General features: G+C 36.5%; 1 protein-coding gene across 4 annotated transcripts in view; it reads left to right on the top strand.

Moving 5' to 3' along the window:
- PDCD6IP (programmed cell death 6 interacting protein) overlaps positions 1–27,074 on the top strand; it is a 32,608-nt gene that overhangs the window by 4,634 nt on the left and 900 nt on the right. Inside the window, exons 2-17 of one of the 4 annotated variants that reach the window (XM_052793432.1) lie at positions 1,849–1,903; positions 3,697–3,766; positions 6,724–6,851; positions 7,456–7,609; positions 10,769–10,869; positions 13,419–13,535; positions 15,965–16,187; positions 16,952–17,075; positions 17,790–17,967; positions 18,372–18,483; positions 19,289–19,458; positions 20,230–20,478; positions 21,858–21,992; positions 22,916–23,010; positions 25,792–25,921; positions 26,299–26,534. In XM_052793432.1, the coding sequence (XP_052649392.1) occupies positions 1,849–1,903; positions 3,697–3,766; positions 6,724–6,851; positions 7,456–7,609; positions 10,769–10,869; positions 13,419–13,535; positions 15,965–16,187; positions 16,952–17,075; positions 17,790–17,967; positions 18,372–18,483; positions 19,289–19,458; positions 20,230–20,478; positions 21,858–21,992; positions 22,916–23,010; positions 25,792–25,921; positions 26,299–26,534 (2,277 nt within the window). Of the gene's footprint in view, positions 1–1,848; positions 1,904–3,696; positions 3,767–6,723; positions 6,852–7,455; positions 7,610–10,768; positions 10,870–13,403; positions 13,536–15,964; positions 16,188–16,951; positions 17,076–17,789; positions 17,968–18,371; positions 18,484–19,288; positions 19,459–20,229; positions 20,479–21,857; positions 21,993–22,915; positions 23,011–25,791; positions 25,925–26,298; positions 26,535–27,074 lie in introns of all 4 variants that reach the window. The other 3 variants (XM_052793417.1, XM_052793424.1, XM_052793409.1) reach the window with 3 other exon arrangements.

Raw genomic sequence — 27,074 nt, 5'->3', positions numbered from 1 at the left:
GTTGATGTTATATGCGGCAATGTGCATATTTGGGAGGAACATACACCTTCTCGGCTTATTTTCTTTTTCTTTGTGGTTCTGTTGACATACAAAGAATAGTCTGTTTGCAAACACCCAATGCTTAGGCGTGCCCGACTTCAGAAGGACATTTAACGAGCTGTGCTTCTTGACTCTACCCTCATGGCAGATGAGGACAGGGTAATCGTGGAATGTGGGAAGGCTACTCGGCTTTAGTGGTGGCTTTTGGTTAACAAATTGAGGCAGGAGGAGACAGCATGGAAAGTCTCGTTTTCTTTGTGATACTACAATGAAGAAAGTGCATTTAAATATATCAGTTGCAGTGATCTTCAGTGCTAGGTTTGTTTTTGTTTTTTTTTTTTAACTATTCCTTTCACATTCTTAGTAAGTTGTCAAAAAGTAATCTTGATTAAACTGCTGTCACAGTAAATATCTGCAGACCTTTTTTTTTTTTTTTTAACCTTAGGAGCAATTTCTTTCAACTCCATTACTAGTGGAAGTCCTCCTGGGTTACTGTTGCAGATTATTGTAGCTTTTGATATGGCTTAGTATATATTGTGTCTTAAATTGCAGTGGCTCAGTTGAAGTCAGAAACATCTAGTATTATATACATTGGCAGATATAATTCACTGAAGAATATGCTAACACTACATTTTTATTATTGTATATGACTTTTAAAAATGCTTATTGAATTTTTAAACAAGTACTTATTGCCTGCAGAATATAAGCCTTGTACATCTGCTTCAAGTCTAGATCAATAGTGATTAATATTTAATAATGTAATGTAAGGAAACAGGAACGATGTTAACCCTGTTTCACAGATTATGAAACTCATTACTACAAGGTGTTTTGTATATTGAGAATATAAATTCTTAAAAAAAAGAATTTGACCCATATAATGTTGGGTGTATGCCCCTATGGCAAGGGCTACAGGAAGAGTATAGGAAACAGGCTTCACGTGTTACGTGTTCTCAGCAGTTAGCAGTTTAAAGGTTTTCTATTCTGCATCCAGCCTGTCATGTTTAACAAGTGGTGCAGGTGTAGGGTACAACTCTGGAGAACTTTGAATTGCTTAACTGTTGCCTGGATAGACTGTGTGAGGGACTATGCTATATTTGCTGTATTATCTTTCTGGCATTCTTTGCTAAACATCTTCCACTGTGAGTAGACAAAATATTGGCACAGAGAAACTTTTGATTTTAATTCACTGTGACTGGTACAACATACTCTTACTGAAAACTAAGCTTACAATTAAAGAATTTTATCAAGGATTAGGCTCTCCAGTTGATATTGTGCAAGGCAAATGGCATCAATTTCAAAGACATTGAAGTTTAAACAGATGAGTCAGAAATTGTAGGGGAGCGGGATATAACGTTCAGATCAAGAGAGAGCAGTGTAGCTTGTTAATATTATGTTAAGTGCTGTACTTAATTTACTTTTGCAGCATGACTTAATGTCTGATGTTCTCTTTGTCTTCCTGTATGTATGTATACAGGGTCTCCTTTGCATGACATTTTTTTCTAATCCACCCTCCATCAGAAAGTGGAATGGGTCAGCTTTATCTGTGATACTCTTCTACTTCTGATTGAGACAGGGTTTCCACATTATCTGTGGAAGGCTGCCTCCTATTGAACTTGTTCCTCTGCTAAGAAAATCCCTTTAGGCAGAATTTCTGTCTGTCCTGCAAATCTTTCATAGTTATGAATGAGCTTCACAATTTATTTGTGTGTGGGATATTTGCACCCTTTTCCTTACATGCCAGTGTAAGAAACAAAACTCTTAATTTGATTTTATCTAATAGCTATTTCTCTCTTTTTTTTTTTTTTGTAGATACTATGATCAGCTGTGTTCAATTGAACCAAAGTTTCCATTCTCTGAAAATCAGGTAAGATGACTTATCAAACCATTAAACTGAATCATGGCACCTATGATGTATGACTTCCAAGCCTGTATCTAATCCACTAAACAGTACTTCTCTTGGGCAAATCATTTAATCTCTTCGAGCCTTATTTTCCTAATCTCTGTTTATTTTCTAGTCGGTGATCATGTATAGTCTATACTGAAACTTCACCTCTAGTGGCCATAATTGCCTTTGTTTTACAGATCAGAAATGTTTTGACTTTGGCTAGTGGTCACTGTGGTGTAGGTCAGAAAGAGTTGTGTTGGGCTGATTCCTCTTTAACTCTCCTTTTTCCAGGAAGTTTATTTCATACTATGTTCTAAAGGCTTTTAAAAACATAATTTCTATGGGAAAACCTTCAGTAACGGATGGAATATGATATTTGTGTTTTGAAGTAGAACAGATGTTTCATTCACAACAGCTAACAGAATTAAGCCCCTTAAGAGCTTACCACTTAATTCCTGCCTCTGCATCTACAAGTGGCATAATTTTTATATAGATATCGTGTTCATTAAGTTTTGGGGTTTTTTTCCTACCATATTTCTTTAGAATCCTGTCTCTGAGAAGAAATTCAGCTTAACTCCTGCCTATTGAAGTCTTCCTCAGGTGGAGACTGGAACACATCTTTAGGCTCCTGTATTTTGGTGGAAAAAGATGTAGGTTTTCTTTGGATGTGTTTACAAATAGGACAGAATTTACATTTCTTTCCTGATCGAGTCATATTTAAATGGTAATGTTATGATTAAAAGAAAAAGTTTCTTTCAGACTTACAGGTTACAAGTGAGGGGATAGTTTTAATACAGTTCAAACTGATTTGAGTTTTGCATGTAGCTGCATTCACTTGTAGCCAAGAATTGCACTTCGGTTTTTAGTGTGCAAATGTTTTACTATGGGCATCTGCAAACGCCGAGACATGGAATACTGAAAAACTTTAAGAGCAAGTTCTGCAGATCTGTAAACTGTTCCATCAAAGAGAAGAAGTAGTCAGTGAAAGCAGCAATGAACAGCTGGGGACCAGAACTTCCTGAACTAGAGTTGCTGCTAGAGGAAAATACATTATCAAGCAGTACTGTGTTCTTTCTGAAGTTATTCTCCCCAACCACTTTAAAACGAGGAATTTTGCTATCTTTTCTGGTTTTATACCAGTTGCCTACAACTAGTTTGATCAGCTGAGTAAGGAATCAAATTGTGGAACTTCAGAGCAGATTCTGTGAAGTATTTGCATTGTCTGTGAAATATATGCTGGAAGTGGAATATAAAACACAGTGGTTTTTACCCGCATTCTCTTCCCTGAACGCATTTGCTCGTAATGCTGCTATTGGTTTCACTCAAAGTGATTGAATTTTGGTATTACAAAACAGTTCCAAATATGCTAGTAATTTGGAACAGTGGAAACTGCTTGATTGGGTGGTTTCCTTTAACTGTGACTGTACCAGACTGTCAGACTTCTTGGGAGAGGAATATCTTGGTTTGGAAATAAATTTATTTGTCCCTCAGAATATGAGCAGAGCTAAAAGATTATTTTGAGAATTTCTGTCTTGTCTGCTTGAAATGTTTCGAGCAAACTAACAGGAAGGAAAAAAAGGAGAATAGATTTTTTTTTTTTAAATAACATTTAATGATTTCCTGAAACTTCCAGGATGTTTGTAATGTTACAAGTGAATTAAATGTTTTATGCGATTAGAATATAAAAGGATAAATATGTGAATTTGGGATATTTTCTGAAGAGTTCATATTTAATTTCAGAGATAAAGATCTTTCTTTTTCACAACTTTCAGGTCTGTGTAACATTTACATGGAAAGATGCTTTTGATAAAGGATCACTTTTTGGAGGATCTGCCAAATTGGGTATGTGAATGTACCGAAAGTGCAAGTATTAATGATACTAGATTTTGGAAATATTTTTATATAGCTGAATTGTTAATAGTCTTTCTAGTATTCTCAACATAGCTTTCAAATGAGTTCAACTGTATTGGTAACAGATTAATCACTTCAACATTGGAAAAGAATAAATGGGTCCCAGGCAAAGAATTTCTATAAAATTGAGGTTTAATATTAGTTTTCCAGAGGCACAAACAGGGAGAATTCTGCACTGCAAATTCAGGATCATTAAATGGATTTGGAACACTTGCCAATAGAGAAACTAAGACTAAATCCTTTTGAGTTAAGTGAGGAGCTGTTCAGTCATGTGTCATCATTCTTTAGTGTTTCTATTTATACCTAAGTATTCATCATGACTAGCATTGCGAGATGACCATTGCAATTTTTAAGCTTCAGACAAAGCCTGAAAAAATGTTAGAGTACTTACTCTTTTTTTTAGGTGTTTTAAAGTTTCTCTGTCCTTAAGTAGCTCTCCATTAGCAACTACTGAAAGTCATTGCAGTTTTCCATGTTCTGAATACACCTGCTAAAGCTGTGCTTGTGTGAACTACATGTGTAACAATACACCGCATTCCCATGTGTAAGCAGGTGGTGCACACCTTTCCTTGCTTTATTTTCTAAGAAGTCCTTCTGGATCAGTGGAGACCTTCCTGAAGATACTGTGTTTTTTCTCAGAATTTGGTTGGTTCTGTCTTCTTTGGGGCTAGCATTTCATGATGATTGAACCTGTTTCATAGCAAAGTTTAGAATATTTAATTATGATTTAAACATAGTTTGTGAATCACCAGAGATTTATAATAGTTGTGAGGAAAAAGAATTGGTAATCATAATGTTAATGATTATCCTGACAATTTGAACAAATGTGGTGTTACAGCAGCTTGAGAAAGCTTGCTTGTCTGCAGGTTAATTATATACTAGTCTAAATCTGTGAGGCAGGTGGCTAGAGATTTATGCGACAGTCCATGTGAAATATCAAAGAAATTCTTAACTGAGATGTGAGTAACACTCAGTTAACAAGCAATGGAATAAATTTTATTTTGAAACTTTAAAGCAGATCCTAGTGCAAAGAAAATAACAAAAGCAGTCTTTTAGTATATATCTTTACAGTGCTGTATCGCAGTTTATCCAGATGCTGCTCTCCAGATTAACTATAGTGTGTGTGTGTATCTCTTTATTTCAGATCAGAATTAGCAGTGGGGTTTCTCAGTGTAAAGCAAAATTTCCATGTACTGAGGGAGAAGAATTTCTGTTGACATCTAAGAGGAGGCAATCCTGTCTCCAGATGGAAATTCAATGTAAAACTCCTTTGACTTCCATGGGGCCAAGACACAGGGGTGTGACTTGAGAGTTCTGGCTCTTGCTGTGGTGACAAACTCTTTTCTTCCCATCTTCCCCTGAATCCCAAGCCTGTATCACAGGGGTAGCTGACAGATACTGTGGCTGCTTGAAAAGTGACCCAGTTCACAGCATGGCATGTAATCTGAAATATGTTGGCTTAAGTTAATAGGTAGAGCTATAAACAGATGAGTCTGAGGAAAATCTATATTGCTAAGCGGCTGTTCTCACTGTAGTAAATCACACTTGAGATGCAGTCCAGAGTATAAAGTAATTCTGCATCTAAAATAATTTTGCACTTCAGAAACTTTAAAGCCATATTTTCTTTCTTTTTTTGTGTTTAAGTCTTTTGAATGATGTGTAAGTTGTGCAAGATCTTATTTTTAGAAAAAATCTGGAAAATAAACTACAGAAGAGATGATCTAGATAAATGACTATTGATGAAAGACAGTGATTGTGTAACTCACTTTTCTCTCAAGGAAAAAAAAATGGGAAAAATGGCATGTCAGATTTATGGCTGCTTGTCTGAAAAATTAGTGCAGGTCAGGGAGCGTGAACGTAGAAACTTCAGAGATAGGTTAGATAAATATATAGCTGTATAAGGAGGCTGGATGTTGGTCAAATGAAACAAATATGCCTCTTTAGTACTTTCGTATTTTAAGGATATCTTAGAAGTTGTACCTGGCTTTCTGAAATTGAAAATTCACTAGTTGAGTTTTCTGTATTCTCCAAGAGCAGTGTCTAGACACTTTTTAACAGTAGTAGGAAACTAATATCTGCAGTCTTTAGATTTTCCAGCACTTGCATATGGCCAATAACCTTCTGAAAGCAACTAATAGATTCAAAATGGTTCCTGTTCAGGTGTTACTGATTCCATAAGTGTGGGCTCCATCCTCTGGGACTGTGAAGTATTACAGGAGTTGAGTCTGGACAGGCTACTCTGCTGTCTAGTGAGCACAAGTTTTAATTAAGTAAATCCTTAGCTGTTTCAGTACATGTACAACCAAGATATTTGTCAGCATTTTCAGTCTGAAACAATAGCTTTGAGAGGCAAAAAGTTCCTTGCATTTCAATAGATAGTAAGACAGAGCATGTAAAAAATCTTTGGCCTCAATGAGAGAAGAGTGGTTAATCTTGCATTCAAGATACAGTAAGAGCCTGTAATTGGGCAGTTATTGCAAAGCGATTAATGTATGGAAGTTCTTATTTCAGATTATCCTTCAGTAATTCGTGTGTTTCTGTATCTTCAGGAGCCAAAAAGCTGCGCTCTAGTTAGAAAGACTTTCAAATTATTTTGTGTATTGTGTAGATTTTCATACTACAGCTTTTATGCTTTATGCCGCTTTCTGTAGTTCATCACGTGGAAATGCTTTGTGGAAGTACTAAATTAGACTATGTAAAGCCTTTTGAATGAAGATGACTTTGACTTTGAAAGTTCAGTATGATTGGTGGTTTCTTTTTTTTTTTTGGCTGGAAACTGTTGATCTCTTTACGTACAGGAATTAGTAGTGTTGGCCTCATCTGTAGGATGCTAGAGTACTGAAATTTATTTTCTTAACAGTATGGGTAACTGTCTGTCTTGATTGCAGCTCTGGCAAGTTTGGGGTATGAGAAGACCTGTGTTTTGTTCAACTGTGGAGCATTGGCAAGCCAGATTGCAGCAGAACAGAATCTGGATAATGATGAAGGTCTAAAAGCTGCAGCGAAGCACTATCAGGTACAGAGGCTCCCTGCTTATGCTTAGGAATTCAGAATTATTAATCCTAGAACATCAAATAAGTATCTTTCAATTTTAAAGCTATATATACACATACATAAATATATATATATATATACATATTTTCCCCCTCTTAATTGCAAAGGTTGGTTGGCGAAGTACCTGGTCTTGGCTCACATTTATTTACCAGCTTTGAAGGATTTAATTCCAGTTTCCCATACCCCTTCCCCCAAGTGTGTTGGTAACTAATAACCTTCAGCTTAAGATTTAATAATTTTAGCTAGTATAAATTTTAGTTTTAACAAGTTATACAGTAATAATCTCTTTCTTTTTTGTGGAATGCATTAAAATTTCCATGTTCTTATGCCGTTAGGTGTAGCCAATATACTGTTACTTACAGTCTGTCTTGATAAATGTCTCGGTGTAAGTGGCTTCAAGAACAAGAAGTAACAAGGAATCTTTTTTAGTGGCTAAACAATAAATGGGAGACTATATACCAAAAAAGCCCCCCTTCTTTTTTTAAATTGTTGTATGTATTATATTTGTAAGAGAAAAAAATCTGTTTGGAAACATGAATGATGATACATTGTTTTGTTTTACTTAGTTTGCGAGTGGTGCTTTCCAACACATTAAAGACACAGTTTTGTCATCCTTGAATCGAGAACCTACAGTTGACATCTCTCCAGATACAGTTGGAACTCTCAGTCTTATTATGTTGGCTCAAGCCCAAGAAGTCTTTTTTTTGAAAGCTACAAGAGGTAAATCTTAATTTTTGGCTTGTATATTTATGTGCTCATTACAACTTCCACAAAAACTTAGAAGTATTTTAAGTTAATAAGAGCTTGTAAAGGGCCTTTCAGAAGTTTTTATTTTTGCCTTTACCGATTCTCCGCCCCCGCCCCCCCAGCTTTGCAGGTCATTAAACACAAACTACAGATGCCACTTAAAAATTTGTCTAAGGTTCACCTGACAGTGTAGCTGTCCCATTTGCCTTTCGTTTCTTTTTATGTCCAAAACCATTAGTCTTCATCTTTACAAAGATTTTGCTGGTTTATATTTTTTCCTTTTCCCCCTTGAGAACAAAAGGCATTCTCTAAAAGAACTGAGAGTACTAGAAATGGTGCATAGGGGTTTTACCACTACTCCTCCTCCTCTGTTTGGGGAATGATTTAATGAGAATTCGGGAAGAAAGATCTGACTGTGCTAGGAAACAAAGGACATTTCCTAAGAGTTTAGGGGAAACAAATTCTGTTTGATTGCTCCTATTTTTAAGAGAGGAACTGTTTGACCCAGTCTAACTTTGACAATGCCCTGTTTATCTCAATGTGAAATTCTGCAGGTGGAACAAAGAATTATGTCCCTAACAGTTAAAGGCTGATTGTGAAATACTGATTCAGAGGCTGCACATTTTAATACAACTATTAAAGAACACATGCTTCAAAGAATTTTCCTGTGAAACAGTACTGTCTTTGGTACCAGATCCCTTACTCATTGCTATTCTGCTCTTCTCTCTGTATTTACAAGAAGTTGTGCATCTAGAAATTGCAGATATCTAAAAGTAGAACTATGGACATAGAGGTCACGTGATTGCCCACCAACTCCTCTCTCTCCCCATGTTGTTTGGAATACAATGGAGGAAGACAGGGGTTATCTTAACTGGAATGTTTCTTCTCTTCACAGGGAAAATCCCTGAAAATTATTGTAGCCTTCCTGCCTTTAGGAGAATTTCAGTGAGAAACTATTGTCCTTCAGCCAACTGATAAATTGTGTTTATGTTCTTTATCATGCTGGTAGCAGTATTTTAGTCTCTGGCTATTTGGACATTGCTTTGAATTAAATTTGTGTGACAAATGCCTGAGACTTTCCTTCAGAGCAGCAGCAGATGCTTACCTCATTTTGCATGGGAAGTAGATCTTTCTGTCACCTTCTTGATTTCTTATTATTCAAAATGTGAAAAAGATAAAGCAAAGCTGATCCAAAACCCACATGTGCCCCATGAACTGAAGATTTTGTGGCTACTCCCAAGACCACAAGTCTGCCAGTGTTAGAAGGACAGTAAGGTTGATAATCATCTGACTATGGAGGCTGTAGATTTTGTCAGAAGTAGGGAGGTTCTTTTTCCTGGCAGGAAAGGCATTTTGTGAAGAATCATGTTTGACAACATGATTAAGTTCAGAGACCTATTTTTCAAGTGGAAATGCTTCAAAGTTTGATCTGAAAACTCAAATTGAGTTTCTTGCTGCATTTCTATTTACCTTACTTGCAATCTTCTGGTTTTTGTCTCATGTGAAACAGGCTATTTAGCAGCTTACCAGCTGATAATGTTATTTCTGATAGAACTGAGTTCATTGACAAGTTGAAAGAAAGCGGAAGTGTTTGGCAAAACCCAGATTGGTCAGTTAAATCTAACTCCACTGCGTAACTACAGATCAATTCTTTAATTTCTGAGCCTTTCTTAATGTTTTCTTTAAGTGTCTTCAGGTCTGCATGTGTTCACCATTTGATCTCAAGGCTTGCAATATTTTAAAGATATGTGAGTAAAAACTAAAGCTTCTGAGGTGAAAGATCTCTTCTGAGCTATCTGCATGGACAGATGAGTCTCTAACATTTCCTTTGTAGTTAATATGCCAATATTTTTTTCTTTTCTTAAGAGCTCAGGCTCTATGAAGGAAGATGCAACTACCACACACTAGGTGGGGCTAGAAGGACAGACTATTTAGATTTTCATTGTTTTGGTTTTATTAAATATTTAGTGCACTGGACAGAAACATTCTAGCAGAGAAGTAAGTTGCTAGATCTCATAAGATCCTTTCATCATCTAAATCCTGTTCCACAGTGAAAAGATCTTTCTGGCATACCTTAAATGCATTTACCTCATAGAAGGTAAATATATTACATCATAGCTCATGCCTGAAGTGTTGTAGGTAGATGTGTAAATATGCTGGAATGAGCAGACTACTTGGGAATTCTTTTGATTTAATTTTGGCAATTAAGCATACTCTGCAGACTTCCTAATCTCCCCATACCCCCCTTCATGCTCATCAATCTGACAGTACATAAAAATCACCTGAATCAGAGTATACTTGTTTGTAAGGGCAGCTATTTAGAGTGGATGGACAATGTTTGCATTGATTGCTTGCCCTCTCATGAAAGGCTGAATTGCTAGTGCAGGGCAGAGCTGATTATAAAAGGAGATAAGGATAGATGCAGCATGTTCCTATTTTAACAGTTTTGGCTTCAGGAGCAGGGTGAGGATGTGAGGCAGGGAATACTGCCACTGCTAGGCACATGTGGCTCTGATATGAAGTAGTGGATATGACTTGGAGGAGCTGTGGTTATTTATGTCTAGGAATGGTGTTTCTATACTCACTGAAAGCTAACTGGTGTGGATTGCCAAGTAAAGGACCAGTCCTTTCTCTTCTGCTGCACTTCTGCAAATTTTTGAGAGTCCTGATGTGGAGCTGCGTTAGAGAACAGATCCTGCTGAAAATTAACTATTTTTTGCTAACTATATTTCAGCTAAATTCATTGACTATGGCTGCACAAATGCTTGTGCTGGCACAAGGGAAGGGCTGGGAACAAGCTGACAGAGTTAGAGTGGGACTGCAGCTTTTATTGGCAGCTTGCCATTGGTCCAAGGTAGAGCATCACTCTTAATCCTGCATAAATGCCAGCAGCTGCCAAAAGATTTCTTGTACAACTGACTGAACCTTCAGTGTCATGATTGAAGTAGAAAATCTGGAAACTGCTGTTGGATGTCAGGAGAGAAGAATGAGATCCCACCTTTGAGCTATAATGGAAAGCTATACGCTTAGAATGCACTTGTTGCTGTTTGAAGATGAAGTAATTTACCTGTTTGCTTGTAAAACCTGGTGATAATCATAACTGTTCTTTGTTTTTTCTCCCCTTCCCCCCAGATAAAATGAAAGATGGTATCATAGCTAAACTAGCTAATCAAGCTGCAGATTACTATGGTGATGCTTACAAACAATGTCAATATAAAGATACTTTGCCCAAGGTTAGTAACTCTCATGGAAATAATCTGGGATCTGCTGTTATTGTGAATAACTGTTATTGTTTACAATGTACTTGATGAAATACACTTAAAATGTATCCTCAAGAAAAGTTGATGAATTGCTACATTTAAGGGAAATGAACCTGCAATTTGAAAAACAGTGAAGAATCTAGGAGGCAAAAGATAGCATGGTTTTTTAAAATAAGTAAAATCTTATTAGGTGAAGTGTGTTTACTTGCAACACATTTCATTTAAAGTGAACTTGAAATGTTTATGATAGCACTTAGGGTGGCCTTCTTAATGCCTAACTAAATCTATTTTTCAAACTAACACTTTCTAATGGGGCTTAATTGGCTTCTGGTCTCAATGTTTTCATGTGAAACTTGTTCTCATGTTGACAGCATGAATAGAGTGGTACTGTTCACTTACTTGTTAATGAAAAACATGGCTGGATGTCAGTAGGTATCCTCTGTCTTTCTGCCTGCCTTCTCTTCCTCCACCCAAAACAATCTTGATGCTTGTAAACTATCTCAGTTTAGTCTTGACTGTTGATTTGAGTGCTGTTGGTTTTGGAAGTTGCAGAAGGATCTTTTTTCATGCTCTTTGAATATACATTGTATAACAAGTACTTAAAAATGAGCAGGTTTTCAGTGTATCAAATCTATCAATTATGTTCAAATCATAAAATAGTAGAAAACCTTTTGTGCGGTGTTACAAACGTAGAAGTTGGGTAAGATTTACTTTTGGTATTGTTGGACTCCTGAAATTTTATCTAGCTAAATAGGAGATAGTCTTCCATAGTGCTTTTTCTGTGAATGTCCCTGGGAAGCATTCCTTGTTGCTAATTTGCAGTTATTTTTCCTTTGTTAATAGTTTCAAAACTCTAAAATAACTATTCCAGCTTGCAGTGGTCTGTCTTGTTAAAAATAAAATGTGAAATATACTAGATTTACTAAAAACACACTGGAAAACTTACTAAAAAGATTTTTACCAGTGATAAATGGAAGTGGTTGATGTCTGGTCCTGTAACTTAATATGCAACCTTAGTCAAATAATTGCCAAAGTATTTGTTAAAGGCACTTTTATTCTCTCGGGGGGGGGGGGGGGGGTGGGGGTGGTGGTGTAGAATCTGGTAATTTTTTTTTTTTTTCCTCCCACCCCCCCGGTGTCTAATGCAGAATAGAATCTTGATAATGGTAGGAACTGTATGGGTAAGGGCTATTGTATTAAAGTAAAAGCATGCATTTTTATTCTTAAGCAATGAATTACACAAATGCCTTAGTAGGCCAGTCAGTGACTTTTTGTACCTATTTTTGGAAGAAAAAAAAAAAGTTTTTTGAAGTTAATTTGATATCTTGCTTGGCTGCAACTTGATAGAGCCTTTTATGTATGCACATATTTTCTCTCATGCTTTCTGTGGCATTTTACAGATTGGGCCAATTTCTCACTTAGGTATTACATTTATGATTGATTGCTGAGAGACAATGAGATAGAATAAAGCCATTGCTTTGTCTTTCATTGTTGTGGACCTTTCTAAGCCATAGATCTGTTCCCTGTTCCAGTTGCACAGTAATCTGTCAATTGATTATCTGAAAAAATGTAATAAGGTTTGCTGGTTCTGTGAGTTCAATGCCAGCTCTGAGAACAGTTACATGTTTAGGACTGTGAAATAGAGGTTGACTTGATGCATCAGACTCCAGTTGCAAGGCCTTCCAGACAGCTTTTTCTTCCAAATTTACCCTCCTTTTTTTTTTTTTTTTTTTTTTTTAAATCTCGGGGGGAGCAGCAAGTTTGCACAAATGTGAAGAAGCAGGTGTTTATATACTGAGGTCTTTAAAACATCACTCTGGTTTTCCAGTGCTCCTTGATTTAAGAAATAAAATAGTAAGGCCAAATCCTTGACCTATGCCTATACTATGGGCTGCAGCACAATGTTTTCTTCATGTCTTGGTTGGTACTCCTGCAAAGATAAATGCTTTTATATAAAAGCCTAAAAATGACTTTTAAATCTTTTAAATTGCTTTCCATGTCAATAGTTGTTGGTCGTCTTTATTTGTTCTTTGTATTTGTAATTTTAGAGTTACTTTCTTGATAGGCCTGCTGCTGTTTTAAGTGTAATTGCTTTGTTAAATTAAAAAAAAAAAAAAAAAAAAAGGGCCTGTCTTCCCCCCTTCTCCTTCTTTTGAGAACACTGTCTTGGCTTTGTCTTGGGGGCATTTGGGTGTGTTCTTGCAACTATCCTTTCTAATATATGCATGCATTTCTAATCTGAAGTAAATGTTGTGACTTCATGGCTTGAATTTAAATTGTAGTTCATCTAAAATAATGGACACTAAGAATTTTGCAACAACAGATTGAAAAACGCAAGACTGGATGCAATCCATGCAAAGTCACGTGGTCTCTGACATTTACCTCTAATGTTTTAACCTATCTAAACCATTAATTGGGTGATTCTAATTTCCTTTTCTTCTTCCTTTTTCTTCCTGCATCCCTTGTTGTCTGTGGTGGTTAATGTGGTTGGACTTTCCCCTGGTCAGTATTTTTATTTCCAGGAGGTGTTTCCCGTTCTGGCTGCAAAGCACTGCATTATGCAGGCCAATGCAGAATATCATCAATCTATCCTGGCAAAACAGCAGAAGAAATTTGGTGAAGAAATTGGGAGGTTGCAGGTGGGTAACTTTTTTTTTTATTCTCTGAAGAATATGGGAAAACTTTAAATCCTGAAAAGCTAGCTCAGAGTTCTAAAATTCACATAACTAAGAATGAAAAGTATTAAAAAATTACAGAGCATGTTTATCACATGAATCAAATTATTAGCAGCTGCAAAGATGAGAGGTATCTCTGTAGCTTTTATAAAGATGTATTTTAATGATTTGGGGGCAGTTTGATACTGCTTGACATGTTAAATCTGTATCTTTACGTTTGCATAGGCTTCTTATCTCAGTGTAGCTAATGTAACAGATTTGTTAATAAATTTTCCTAAGTAATGTTAAAAAAACAAAACAAAACACAAAACCCCAGAACATTAAAATTCTGTGTGGTCTATAGCCTCCCGCAATCCTGATTTAAATCCGAATAATTTTTGAAAAATGAACAAACAGTTGTATTTTTAGTCGTTATAGATTTTTGCCTCTATATCTGGTTTCTAGAGGGACTCAGATATAGATGTTGTAATAAGTAAGGTCTTCACATGTTTTAAGTAAAGGTAGGGAAAAAATGGCTAAAAATAACTACTTTCTTGAAGTCCCCTGGTCCTTTGGGGGGGGGGGGGGGGAAGTGCCGTTTCAACTGACTTTGTAGGATCCATGTGCAATATCTCTTCATAGATACGCAGGAGAGTTGAGGGACTTATATAAGACTATCACGGTGACATTTTGAAAGTTACCATTATGCATTTATTGACTTGGAGTGTGGTGGAGCTTGAAACTCTTTTTTGTGTGCTTGCATGACAATCAAGTGCCTGTATGAATTTCTAATAGCAAGTTGTTATATTATGATTACATTACTAGGTGATAGATGGTGTATCTGTTGTTTATTCTTGAGTTTCAAATCTGCCCAGCAGAACTCCTTTTCTAGGACTGTACTGTAATAGAATATTAATGTCTTTTTTTTTTTTTAAGTGCTCACCCTTGACAGGTCTGGCTACATCAAATTTACTATCATTTTTAAGTTGTATAGTAAATTAGCTTGTGTCCGTGATTTTTCATCACGTTGTGTTACAGGAAGTATCCCTCCACATTGAGTAGTTATGAGTAGTTAAAGTTTTGGTGGGTTGGGCTTTTTTGTGTTGTTGGGTTTTTTGTTTGTTTGGGGTTTTTTTGTTTGTTTTGGGGTTTTTTTTGTTTGTTTTTTTAGTGAAGCCTGAGGGGAACTACTCTTATTATTACTTATTTTGGCACTGCTTCATGAACAGCATGCAGTCAGAAGTTAAAATCCTGTGTCTTATTAAATACATTTAGTAAAATGCAACTTAAATCCTGAAACTTAAATTCTGTTCTCTGTATTTATTAAAATACTGCTTCCATCATTAATCTAAATTATAGGCTTAGTATCCCTTTTAAGTTTTTGAAAGATGCAGTTACTATAAATTAATATTCTCTTTTTATTTCCCTTTTTAAAAGCTAGAACAAAGATGGATTAAATGGGAGGGGAGATAAATTCTTCCAAATTAAAGTATATGCGCACACCGCAGTTTCTTCTCCTCTCATTTTCTGTTTTTGGCAAATGCTAGTTAGACTGTAGTATTGTATCAAACCAGAACCACTGTTGTGTGATGTATGGCAAAAAATTTCAAATATACTTCACTTCTAATGTAGCTCAGGTTCCACATCACTATTCCAAGAAGTTTGAGTTTTTGAATTGTTGTGAATTTATGTAAACCTTGACTGACATTGCTGCTGAGTACTTTGTTTTTACACTTTCACAACACACTGTGATAAGAATTGAACAGATAAAATCAAAGGACAATGTTTTTTCTTGCATCTGTCCTGCAGTAAATTCGATGTAGGAAAACCGGCTACCTCAGGGTTGCATCCAGGCTTGAGCAGACAGAAGTGAAGAGACAGCAGACCTTGTATTTTATTTTAATTTGCAGTAGGATTCCAGCATAATTTCTGTAGCTTCTGAGCTCAAGGTTAGATGGGTGTTAGTGGCAGATGTGAAAAGCAGGACTCTGGCCTCTTCCTTCATGAATGTGAGCAAGGTTTGAGAAACAATTTGCAGTACCTGGAAAAGCAAGCTGTGGGTTTCATGAAACAACATGAAGATGACATGGTGGCATTTTGGGGGGATTTTGGGGAGTAATAGTGAAGCTATTGTGAAATGTTAACTTGGTTACTGGTGTGTTTTGTGTGTGTGTGTTGGTTTTTTTTGTTGGGGTTTTTTTTTTCCTCCAGTGAACTATTTTACTGAGTAAAATCTCCTTTTTCCTTTTTGATATGTCAGAGGGGAGAATATTTTCTTAAAGGAGATAATATTGATCATATGCGTTGGCAGTAGTCGCTTGGCTAACTGGGAAGCTCATCTGTTTTCCTAAGTATGTATGAAATGGAGAAAGAAAGAAAAGTTATTATTTTAACTGTAATTTTATTTCTTTTAGCATGCAGCAGACTTGGTGAAAACAGTGGCATCTCGTTATGATGAATATATAAATGTTAAAGATCTGGCTGACAAGATCAACCGAGCACTTACAGCTGCTAAAAAAGACAATGACTTCATTTACCATGACCGGGTTCCTGACCTGAAAGATTTGGAGTCCATTGGAAAAGCCAGTCTTGTGAAGTCTACTCCAGTTGTTGTTCCCCTCAGCCAGAAATTCACTGGTAAGCAAAGTGTGTGGAGCACACGGGGTAATTGTTAAACACATGGCCACCGAAGTTCATTTGTACCATTAAAAAGTAAACATTTCCTTTTGAATTGTATTAAGTATACAGCAGTGTTTTTGAAAGTGCTATTTGCCCTCTTGTTTGTTGTTCTACTACTTGATGATAAAAAGTACTGGAAGAATAAACCACAGGTTGAAAATCATTATCTGCAGTGTGCTCTTCTCTTAAAGATTTTCTCAGATTTTCTCAGCAACTGTATTTTCTATATTAAACCAACCTTTTTAATTTCAGAAAGAACACTAATAGAAGGGAAAAGTAACAAATTGTACAATTTTAACTAACCTAGTTGCTGACCTTCCATAAAGCTGGAAAATTTCAGTTTGTTGGCTGTACAGGGGAGTTCTGAAAAGTGATCCTCTCTTCCCTTTCTCATTTTCTTCCTTTAAAAAAGCAGAATTAGAAATGAAGCTGTAAGGAAAATCTGATTTGTAATCCTACAATTGTTTCAAATATAATGCCTTTAAATTATTTCTAAATTAATTTCAGTCTTAAAAACTGAAATCTAATCTAAAGACCTGTAGAAATAGAGTTGGTTTGTTTTGTTTTGTTTTTTTTTAAGACATCTTGGGGAGTGGGGGAGAGTAGCTTAAACTGTTTAGATCAGTCTCTGTAGTACAACCTGTACAAAAGAACTGTGAAGATGTTTGTGTCCTTTTATCTTCACAGTGCAACTTGAGTAATTTATACTACTTTAATTGCAGACCTGTTTGAGAAGATGGTTCCATTGCAAGTTCAGCAATCTGTGAGTGTTTATAACCAGAGAAAGGCAGATCTAGTAAACAGGTTAATAGCCCAGATGAGAGAAGCCACAAATCTGGCAAATGGGTGAGTATGGCTGCTGCTTAAATTTATCAAGAGGAGTTATGGAACAGCCTATAAACACTGGTTGCCTTGCAGCCTGCAGATAACATCCAGATAACAGCAGCGGTTTTTTATTACTGTATGGTAGGCTGGCAAACTTAAGCCATAGCAGGGGTATTTAGAACTACTTTTCTGCAGATGTTAAGACTGAAAGCATATTAAGAACAAATAGTATTTAATTTTCTTCAATCTTTCCTCATTTTTTAGGAGTCTGACACTGCTCAGAAAAACTTCCAGTTCCATTAATCTAGAAGGATTTTCACATTCCAATGGTTGGCTTGATTGTGACTCAATACATGATATTTTGTCTCCAAAAATAATGTTGTTTAAAATAAATAATAATAAAACAATTTATATCAACCTGAAAGATAGGAATGTAACTCAAGGCAGTTGTGACTATCTGGTAGATAAAGAACCTACTGAAAATGTTTGCCATATTTTGTAAGTGCTAAAAGACTATGATTTGTTCAGCTTTTAAGAGCTTTGAAACTTGTTTTTGGTGAGGTATACACTAGGAATAAGTTTAGTGTTTTCAGTTTGAACTTTCTGTCCAGGAGTACATTATACTCCGTTTGCATTATAATTGACTGTGTGATTGTTTGGATAGCAGTGTTATTTACAGGATAAAACGATCTAAAACTACAAACAAGTTGCCGTTCAACATGTTGACTTTTTCAGTGTGTTGGCTTCCCTTAATCTTCCTGCTGCTATCGAAGATGTGTCTGGTGATACTGTTCCTCAGTCTATTTTGAACAAATCTAAGTCTGTGATTGAACAGGGAGGAATTCAGACTGTTGATCAGCTGATCAAAGATCTGCCTGAACTGCTACAAAGGAACAAAGAAATTTTAGATGAAGTAAGCTCAGCAACCGCTAACACTAAAACATTCTTAAAAAAACACCACCACTGCTTTTTTTTCTCTTTAAATGGCAATGGAAAAAGTGCACAATTATCCAAAATGCTTGTAACTTTAATAGCACCTTAAAAATATGCCATTTAAGCATTTAGTCCATACAAAAACTGTTCTGTCACATGTGGATGTTCCCTTACAATTATTTTGTTTTTAAAATTGTTGGGGGGGGGGGGAGAATTCTAAAGAAATTTGGGCGATTTGTGCCTTTCATGCCTGTTTTTTATTTGCCAAATTAAATTTATAAAGGACGTATAAGCATTCTTTTTATTTTCTACACTAGCTGTATATTTTGTAGCTATTTCATGTTTAGAATGGCTTATAATGCATGTAACATTTTACTTCTGTAGTCACTAAGATTATTAGATGAAGAAGAAACTACAGACAATGACCTGCGAACAAAATTCAAAGAACGCTGGCAGAGAACGCCATCCAATGAACTCTATAAGCCTTTAAGGGCAGGTAAATTTAATGTTTCATGCTTTGGATTTTGGGGATGCTCTAAGAATGTCCATTCTCATTGTGTAAATTAAAGTAGTTTTCAATGCTCTGGTATTATCTTTAAATATACAAATTTCAGTTTAAGAGAGGTTATACCAAAATATCTTTGTTGCTATCTGCACCATTGTTCAGAGTTGAGAGATGATGTGATAGCAGAGAATTTGCTGCTGCTTTTGCACCCCTGGAGTACACGTGCATGCTAAAGTTTCAGAAAGCATATGCAATGAAAAATGACTGCCCTCCTAAGAATCTGGTTGCAGTTACCCCTTAAATACTGTAGTTGTTTTTTTCTTTGTATATTAACATTTGTTTGTTTGTTTGTTTATTTCCCATCAAGGTGTTTGATTTGGTGGTTTGGTTTGGTTTTTTTTCCCCCAGCAGTTAGTCAAACTACTTAGGGCTATCACTACAGCATGTTTCTGTGCACTTGATATGTGTTGTTTTGCAGCTAACAAGGGACTGATACCACTGCCTTAGTTTGGCAAAGTTACAGGTGTTTAAATCTGGGGAGTAGCTCAAACGAGCCTTCATTCATACACTTTTGTATGCTTCTTTGCAGAATTAATATAGGTGCCAAGTTTATGCACTATTTAAAACATAACTTAGAACCTTAAGTTTTATTTGTAAGTCTTAATAACTTCATAATGGGCAGGCTTATAAAAATGTATGAAGTCTTGCTGAAAAGTGTGAAAACGGCTCTGGTGCAAGACTTGGCTAAAACTTTTTGAAGGAATATAACCACCCATTTTTTCCCTCCCACCACCAGAGGGAGCCAATTACCATAACATTTTGAATAAAGCTGTTCAAGCAGATGGACAAGTGAAAGAGCGCTATCAGTCTCACCGGGATACGATTGCACTTCTGTGTAAGCCAGAGGCAGAACTCAACGCAGCCATTCCTTCTGCCAACCCAGCAAAAACATTACAAGGAAATGAGGTAAAGCGTTGAAATTTGTCCCTATTTTGAATAGAAGTGCTATTTGTCTAACAAAATAAACCTACATGAATTGGTGTGGAAGCTCATCCTCAGCTGCTCTTGTTTCTGTCACAATGTATATAGGAGGTAACTAACATTTGGAAAAGAGGATGTCTTTTCATTTAAAATCTGCTTGAGTATATTTTGTTACACTTGGTGTGAGCAAGTTCAATCTTCATGGACAGTGAGACTGGTTGAGTATTATAAAAGGAGCAATCCTTGATGAATATTTTTGTTGTGTAGGGTGGTGGGGTGTAGTGCTCAGGTTCTTGGGACAATTAGGCAATGTCAGAGACGCGGCCCAGCGTTTTAAAGTATTAGGCAATTACACCAACTTGCTTCCCAAGAAAGTCATGGCTCACCTACAGCAATATTATTGTTTTTCTCATAGGAGTCATTTGAAGTCAGTGTTTTTGACTGCCATTTTTAGAATATCCTATTGGAAGGTATCAGATCAGTTTTTAAAAAAATAGATTTAAAAATCTGTGTAGTACTTCAGTGTTATTAGTGGAAGCAAATCTTTAGAGGAGAATATAGCTTGAGAAATGCTTGAAGATCTTTGTTTTGTTGCATTTTGTCCTGGTTTGTCATCTTAAACACATTTATAAACAAATACTCGTGCAGTAGTGTTGCCAGCATCAGTGAGGAGTGCAAGATGAAAACAAGTAATAGAGTATACTTCTGCAATAATTCCTCTAAACATGCTAACTTCTGACAATTTTTATTGCCTAGGTTGTTAATGTCTTAAGAACTTTGCTGGCTAATCTGGATGAAGTTAAGAAGGAGAGAGAACAACTGGAAAATGACCTGAAATCTGTAAATTTTGACATGACAAGCAAATTCCTGACTGCACTTGCGCAGGATGGTGCTATAAATGAGGAGGCTATCTCTGTGGCTGAGTTGGACAGAATTTATGGAAGTTACACACAGAAAGTGCAAGAGTCCCTAAAAAAGCAGGAAGAACTTCTCAAAAACATTCAGGTACAACACCTTGTATGTCTTCCTTCCTCTTAAACTAAGGAGCAATGATTCCTCTACCTCTCCAGTGCTTTAGAAATCCCACTTTGCTTTCTACTCTGTTTTGCTTGTTACTCTGTCATAGGCCAGTTGATGCTTCTTTACTCCTCTGATCACTGGAAAATACAGGGGTGTTTTTTGTGTTCACTGGAAAGAAATATGAATTTTTAGCAGACTCTCCCAGAGTTCCATTGTAAATTCTCTTGGACCCTTTCTTGGCCCAATTCTGCAGATGGCTTTGCCCTTGAAAGAAACTTAACTGGCATGTTAAGAAGTTTTTGGGTTTGTTTTGGTTTTTCCTCTCATCCCATCTTAATACTTCTTTCTTAGATAACAGGAGACCTGTCCTTACTGTCTACTAGAAGACATTTTGGGTCTTTGAAGTACATTTTGGTTTATTCCTAATTGCTGTTTACAATGTGCTTGACTTGCAGTGTGTGCAAAGCTCATCAAAGTAAAAATTAATGAGAAATTCCCAAAGTTTATTTATTAATTCAGCCTTAATTTGTCATTAACGCTAGAGACAGGTACCTGAAACATCTGGCAAAAGAGGAAGTCTTAGTTCTTGGACAAGTGACTGTAGTGGCTTGAGTAATGATGGAGCCTATTTGTGCACAAGATTACTTGCAACGTCTGACTGCAAATTGGATCGCAAGAATAAGAGACTTTTCCAAAAGGGAAATAATGGTCTCTAAATGACGATATGGCCCATGTTTATCAAGGATTTTATATTCAGATATCTTTTAACATAATATACGTCTAAAATCTTGATGGATATTACTTTGATGTTTGAATGTCCTGGAGTTTAAGTTTGGCTGCTTCTGGTAGCTGAAAGAGTCTTTTTAAGTTTGCTTGTTAGTTTATTTTCCCAAAAGAAATGAGATGTAGGTGATGCTTCTGTAAGATTTCCACTTCCTCGTCCTTTTAATAGCTTGCGAATGTCAACCAAATTGAGGTAGCACTTCTGAAAAATACTAACTTTTGGTATGATTTTATGAATGTCAGTGGAGGGTAGTACAGGAGAGAGCCTAATTAGTATAGCCTCTGAAAGAGAGTCTGCAGTATGAGCTTGAGAATTAGCTGAAGGCAGCCCACAACAGAACAGATAATTAGCTGATACCTACTGCCAGTGAGTTAATACATGTATAGTTCTGAAACAGCCACTGCACTTGGCAGATAGCAAGTATTGGGAAGTACAGGGTGTGGATAGAAGGTGAGGAAAGGCAGGTATTGGGAAAGGGGGATAGAAGCAATGAGTAAGCGGAAAAAACCTGAAACATACAGCATCTTACACTGAACTAGCTTGCGTTATTTTCACTGCTTATTTTTTCGCTTCTTTTAAGAATGCACATCAGGATTTTTCAAAGATGAAACAATCAAACAATGAATCTAATTTAAGAGAAGAAGTTTTGAAGAACTTAGCTGTAGCAAATGACAACTTTGTGGAACTTGTAGCCAATTTAAAAGAAGGCACAAAGGTACGGATTTTTTTTTTTTTTTTTAACTTACCCAATAAGATGTGAATCAAAACTCATAATAAACTTTGCAGATATGCTAGATGAAGGTACATTTTTGAGGATTTTACTGCTGAATTGAGGACAGTGAGTTGCTTGAATTTTGATTGTTTTGACAGCTGTGAAATGCTTCTTTGTTCTTATCTAAAAAGTAAGCTTTTCTGAGCACTGCTTTATATTAAAATAGGAAAAGTTGTTAATTACAGCAGTGTAACTGATGCTGAAGTACCCAAATGAGCCATTTTATCTGAGGAATTCTTTCATCTGTTCTCCCTTGGTATTTAATCACCTTATCGAATTTGTGTTTTATATACTGCTACTGCATATGTGAGGGGAGATGAGGAGGGCTTTATTTAGCTTGCTTTTTTTGATCTGGGCTTCTGGAAGGTGTCTTACTGCTTCTGTATTAAGTACTTTTAGCTGGTTTATTGATAGCTCACTAGAGGAAAAAAGAAAATAAAACTCTGAAATATTTATAAATAAATGAAATGCATGGAACTGACTGAAGGCAGTAAAATTAATAGAAAAAGTAAAAATTATCCTTTAAAAAATAAATAGTTAATCACCAGAGGTTATCTAGTTTTGTTCTGGTGTTAATACACTTTCTAGTTGTCTTAAACTATTTTTATATTTATACACACACATATTTATATATATTAAAAAAACACCCCACAAAACTGTATGATATTACAGTGATGGACAACAGCTGACTAATACTTGTTTTTAAAAAGCAGAATAGTATGCACTGGCAAACTTCACTGGAATGACAGGTTCTGGGCACTGTAATAATACAACCCCTATAACTGGATCAATATGTAGAAATATGCTAGCATGGAGTCTGAAAGTATTGATTGAGCATGTTGTGGGATTTTTTTTTCATTCACTAGTTCTACAATGAGCTGACAGAAATCCTGCTGAAATTCCAAAACAAATGCAGTGACATTGTCTTTGCTCGTAAGACGGAAAGAGATGAACTGCTCAAGTAAGGTTTCAATATTTGGTTTAAGCATTGTAGAAACGGTTAAGTATTTATCAGAAATTAATCTTTGACATGTTTATTATGATACTTGATGAAATGAGAAAGGGAAACTAGGTGTGTTAAGACTATCACCTCTTCTATGCCTTAATACTAACCCTGCTGTCCTCTCCCCTGAAAAACTAGGAAAGTGATAGGAGAAATAAATGGAAAAATCTACTTTGAAGTCTGCTCTGCTGTTCCTGTATACAGTGCAGCATGAATCTGTTTCATCTTTTCATGATTTCACTCTCAGTTCTCTTTGGCATGCATTTGTTAATATTTTTATTCTGTTCTTTCTTTTTGAGGAACTCCTGATTTCTGCACCTTGCTCCTGCTGTCATTTTGGTTTGAGAAATTAGATAAGTGGTTCAGCATACAGTTGCCTTCCATGTGCCCAGTGTGGTGGGGGGAAAAATGTTGGTATTCCACCTCTGCTCCGTAGTCTGATCTGGTCTGATATCATTGTTTAGATACGCGGGTTGCCTACACTGCTGGGGCAAGAAGCAGATTTTGTCCTTCATGTGAAGGAAAGTGTCTGATGTTGTCATTGTCCCCCACATGTGATCAGGCTAGTATAGTATGCTTCAGCTGTGATTTTTTTAGGCTCTTCTCTTAAGAGGAAATAATAGCTGAAAAGGCTTGCTTTTTAATAAGTATTCTTTAGCAAAGCACATAGCCTTTTGCAAAAAGGTCTAGTTGTTACTAAAGTTTCAGTTGGTGAAACTGCAGTTGTTCTGTGCACGTACCATGTTGTGAATGGGATGCTCAGCCGTCAAATTTTATATTTCCTAACTTCATCCTTTGTAGAACTGTTCTTTTTCAGTTGGGCATTGTGCTTGTAAATTAATTCTCAGTAACTGTATACAACCCCTTCCACTTCCTACATTCATGCAATTTGGAAGCTGTAGGCTGCCTAATCAAGGCTTAGGTCTGAATCTCTCACATCTCTAATATATTAAAGTTCAGCGTTAAAGCTGTAGGTTTAGTGTTCATAAAACATTCAGCTGAATCTTGCCATGCTATCTTTTACTTTCCTACGTGTTAACTGTTTGCTGATGTGAAACCCTGTCAAGGTTAGGGGCGATGATCAGATCTGGGATATTTGTAGTATACATCTACAAAATGTATTTCTCAGTGCACCCAACCCACGGTTTGAGTGAATTAAGTGTGTGTGTTGCCCCTTCCCCCTGCCCCCCTCAATAAAAACATTGACTGTGGGCTGCATCTTCACTTACTGAAAATAAATTTTAGATTGTTTCTCATTTAGAACTAGAAATTTCGCTGCCTGCCGCCCCCCCCCCCCCCCCCCCAATAATGATTGGCCATTGGAGGATCAGTTTTAATAGTGTTTTATGTTTCACGTGTAATGCGTTTGGTCACTTTGTGGTCAAAATATACTTCACTCTGAATGGTACCACTGTTCTGTAAGTCATTGGTCTTTGCAGTGTGATTTTAAGAAGAAAATTGTTACTTCCATCTGTTATGTCATCTTTTAAGATGTTAAGTTTTGTTTTTGTTAGTTTCAGTATAATACAGTGTTGAACAGTTACTCCACCATCTGCAAGAAATAGTTTGAGATATGCATATGCATATGTACCAGAGCATCAGGACAGTATTTCCAGCTTTTTCTCCATCATTCCTTTTTACTGCAGGGGTAACCGCGAGGACAGTTTTCTTGGAGTTTTTGTTTCAGTCTTGTTCTTTCTACCAAGTTTCTGCGAAAGTTGCCGGTGGTGTTGTTCTTTGGAGGTCACCTTTGCATGCTATACAATAGGAGTCTGTGGTTTGTTGCTAACTAGGCTGTATACCTTTGTCAGTCTCCCCTGTCTTCTGTTTCAGAATGCCAGGTATCAAATTCTAGCTGTTACGTACTGCTCCCCTATCACTTTTAAGCAAAATTGTCTGAAATTTTAAATGTTTCCTAAAGTCTCTCTGAAGAATCTGCCCAATCTCAAATATTGAACCTTTGCATTGAGAAATTAACTACTTACCTGTGAATATGTAATTTAGAACTGCTTCCTTGGAGTTCTCACGACAAGCTGACTGTAAAATTATGCTCTTTAATGGCAGCTTGTAGCACAATGTGACACCAAAGCTTCCTTGTATCTTACCAAGAGTAATTCCAACACTAGAAGTAACAGAATAGAGAACTTTAAAGCTCATGTGCTGAGCCATTTGTATTTTTTCCAGGGTTTTTTTGACAGTTATAGTTACCCAGATATAAATGATATTGCAGACTATCTAGCAGACTCTTCTTTCTTCTGTTAGATGTGTGGTATTTGCATGCAATATTATTTAATTTAGGGCAATTTACAAACAATATAACATTGGTTTTCTTCTGTACTGCTTCTCTTTACGTGTCAAAATTACTGAAATTTAGTTTCATCCTTTTCCATAGCCTTGAGGTTTCCTTAGGTTCTCAGGAAAGCTTCCAAGTTGCTAAACATTCTGACTATTCTATAATTTCTGATCCTAAAGCTTTTGGCTAATTTGGTGATCTATACCCAGTATTGAGTTGGAATATAAAGATATTATTAGAAAATAAATGTAACCGTTAATCAGAGGGTTGGCTAGAGGATTGGTTCTGTGGAAGTGATTTGGACTCCAGATTTAGTTTGAGCTAGCTCAGGGATCATGCTTTAAATACTAGATTTAGTCTGTTGCATCTTTTTAGCTTAGCTTGCTGACATGTATAACAAACAATTCTTAAACTAAGCTGTATGTTTGCTTGTTTGTTTTTAATAGAGATTTGCAGCAAAGCATTGCTAGGGAACCCAGTGCTCCCTCTGTTCCTCTGCCTACATATCAGACCACAGCAGCCGGAGGAAGTAAGCCTGCTGCATCGTCAACTCCTACTCCAGCACCCAGAACCATGGTGGTAAATATATGCTACAGAATTAGGGGGTTGAAAATAGAAGGTCCATACTGTGGAACTCCAAACTGATCTGTAATTTGTGTATATCACTCCTTAATATATTAGTGTATTTGGAAATGTGTTGAAGTGAGATAGAGGGCAAAGTCTAAAGACTTTGCAGAGAGGTGTATTATGGCCTATTGGTGTTCATAATTTATAGATTTGAAATGGAAAGCTTATTGCTTTTTAGATGCTTCACATTGTTATCTGTATAGCCTAAATATAGAATGTCTGTTTAAAATTAAAATAAAAGTAAAATCAACTAATCATATAACCACAGCTTTTGATTCCAAGACTTCCAGAAAGAAGCTCCAGCTTAATTTACTTTCTCTTGTTAGGGGACTAAACCACAGCCACCAGCACGGCCACCACCACCAGTGATTTCTGCAGCAAGCAGTTCCTCTTCTACATCAGCACCCTCTGGAACAGCTGCACCTCCTGCCCCTGCTGCCCCTGCTGCTCCTGCTCCTCCTGCTCCTCCTGCTCCTACTCCAGGAGCCAGCGCACCTGCAGCAAGCACTGCACCTTCCCAGGCACAGGGACCTCCTTACCCAACTTATCCAGGTTACCCAGGGTAAGCTGTGGGAGTACTTAAGCAGTTCTTTGTTACCCTGTTACCTAAAAGCACTTGTTTGTTGCATGTGACATTTTAAAATCAGTTATTGTTATAATTGAGATGTGTGTAGTGTTTGAGGCGCGATGACTTTTTTTAGTTTTATCATGTGATTCTTGTTGGAATCATTTGCTGGTAGTATTTGTGGGAGGGTTCATTTTAGATTTCTGTAGTTTGGCTTTTTTAAAGGAGAAGGGAGATAGGACTGCAGTTCCTTAACTGTGGTTTGTGGACTGTTGCCATCCCTTGCATAATCAGTTGGTGTTGGTTATCTCGAAAGTGTTGGCATATCTAATTTTTCAAATCTTGGTATCTTGCTAAAGATGATGAAAAATACAGAAAAAATTCCAGTTGAGTAGTGTGCTTTCTTCTGATGCTTTTTTCCATCTTTCTGGAGTCATCACGAGGAATTGAAGGCAGCTGCTCTCTTGTTCAGTAGCAGGCTCAGCAAATGTTAAAATATGTACAATGATATTAAACACAAGAGAATCAATTTAGATC

The sequence above is a fragment of the Harpia harpyja genome, chromosome 1 (genome assembly GCF_026419915.1).
Source record: "Harpia harpyja isolate bHarHar1 chromosome 1, bHarHar1 primary haplotype, whole genome shotgun sequence".
Lineage (NCBI taxonomy): Eukaryota > Metazoa > Chordata > Aves > Accipitriformes > Accipitridae > Harpia > Harpia harpyja.
Note: the sequence above shows the minus strand (reverse complement) of the source record. Positions and strands in the feature narration are given on the sequence as shown.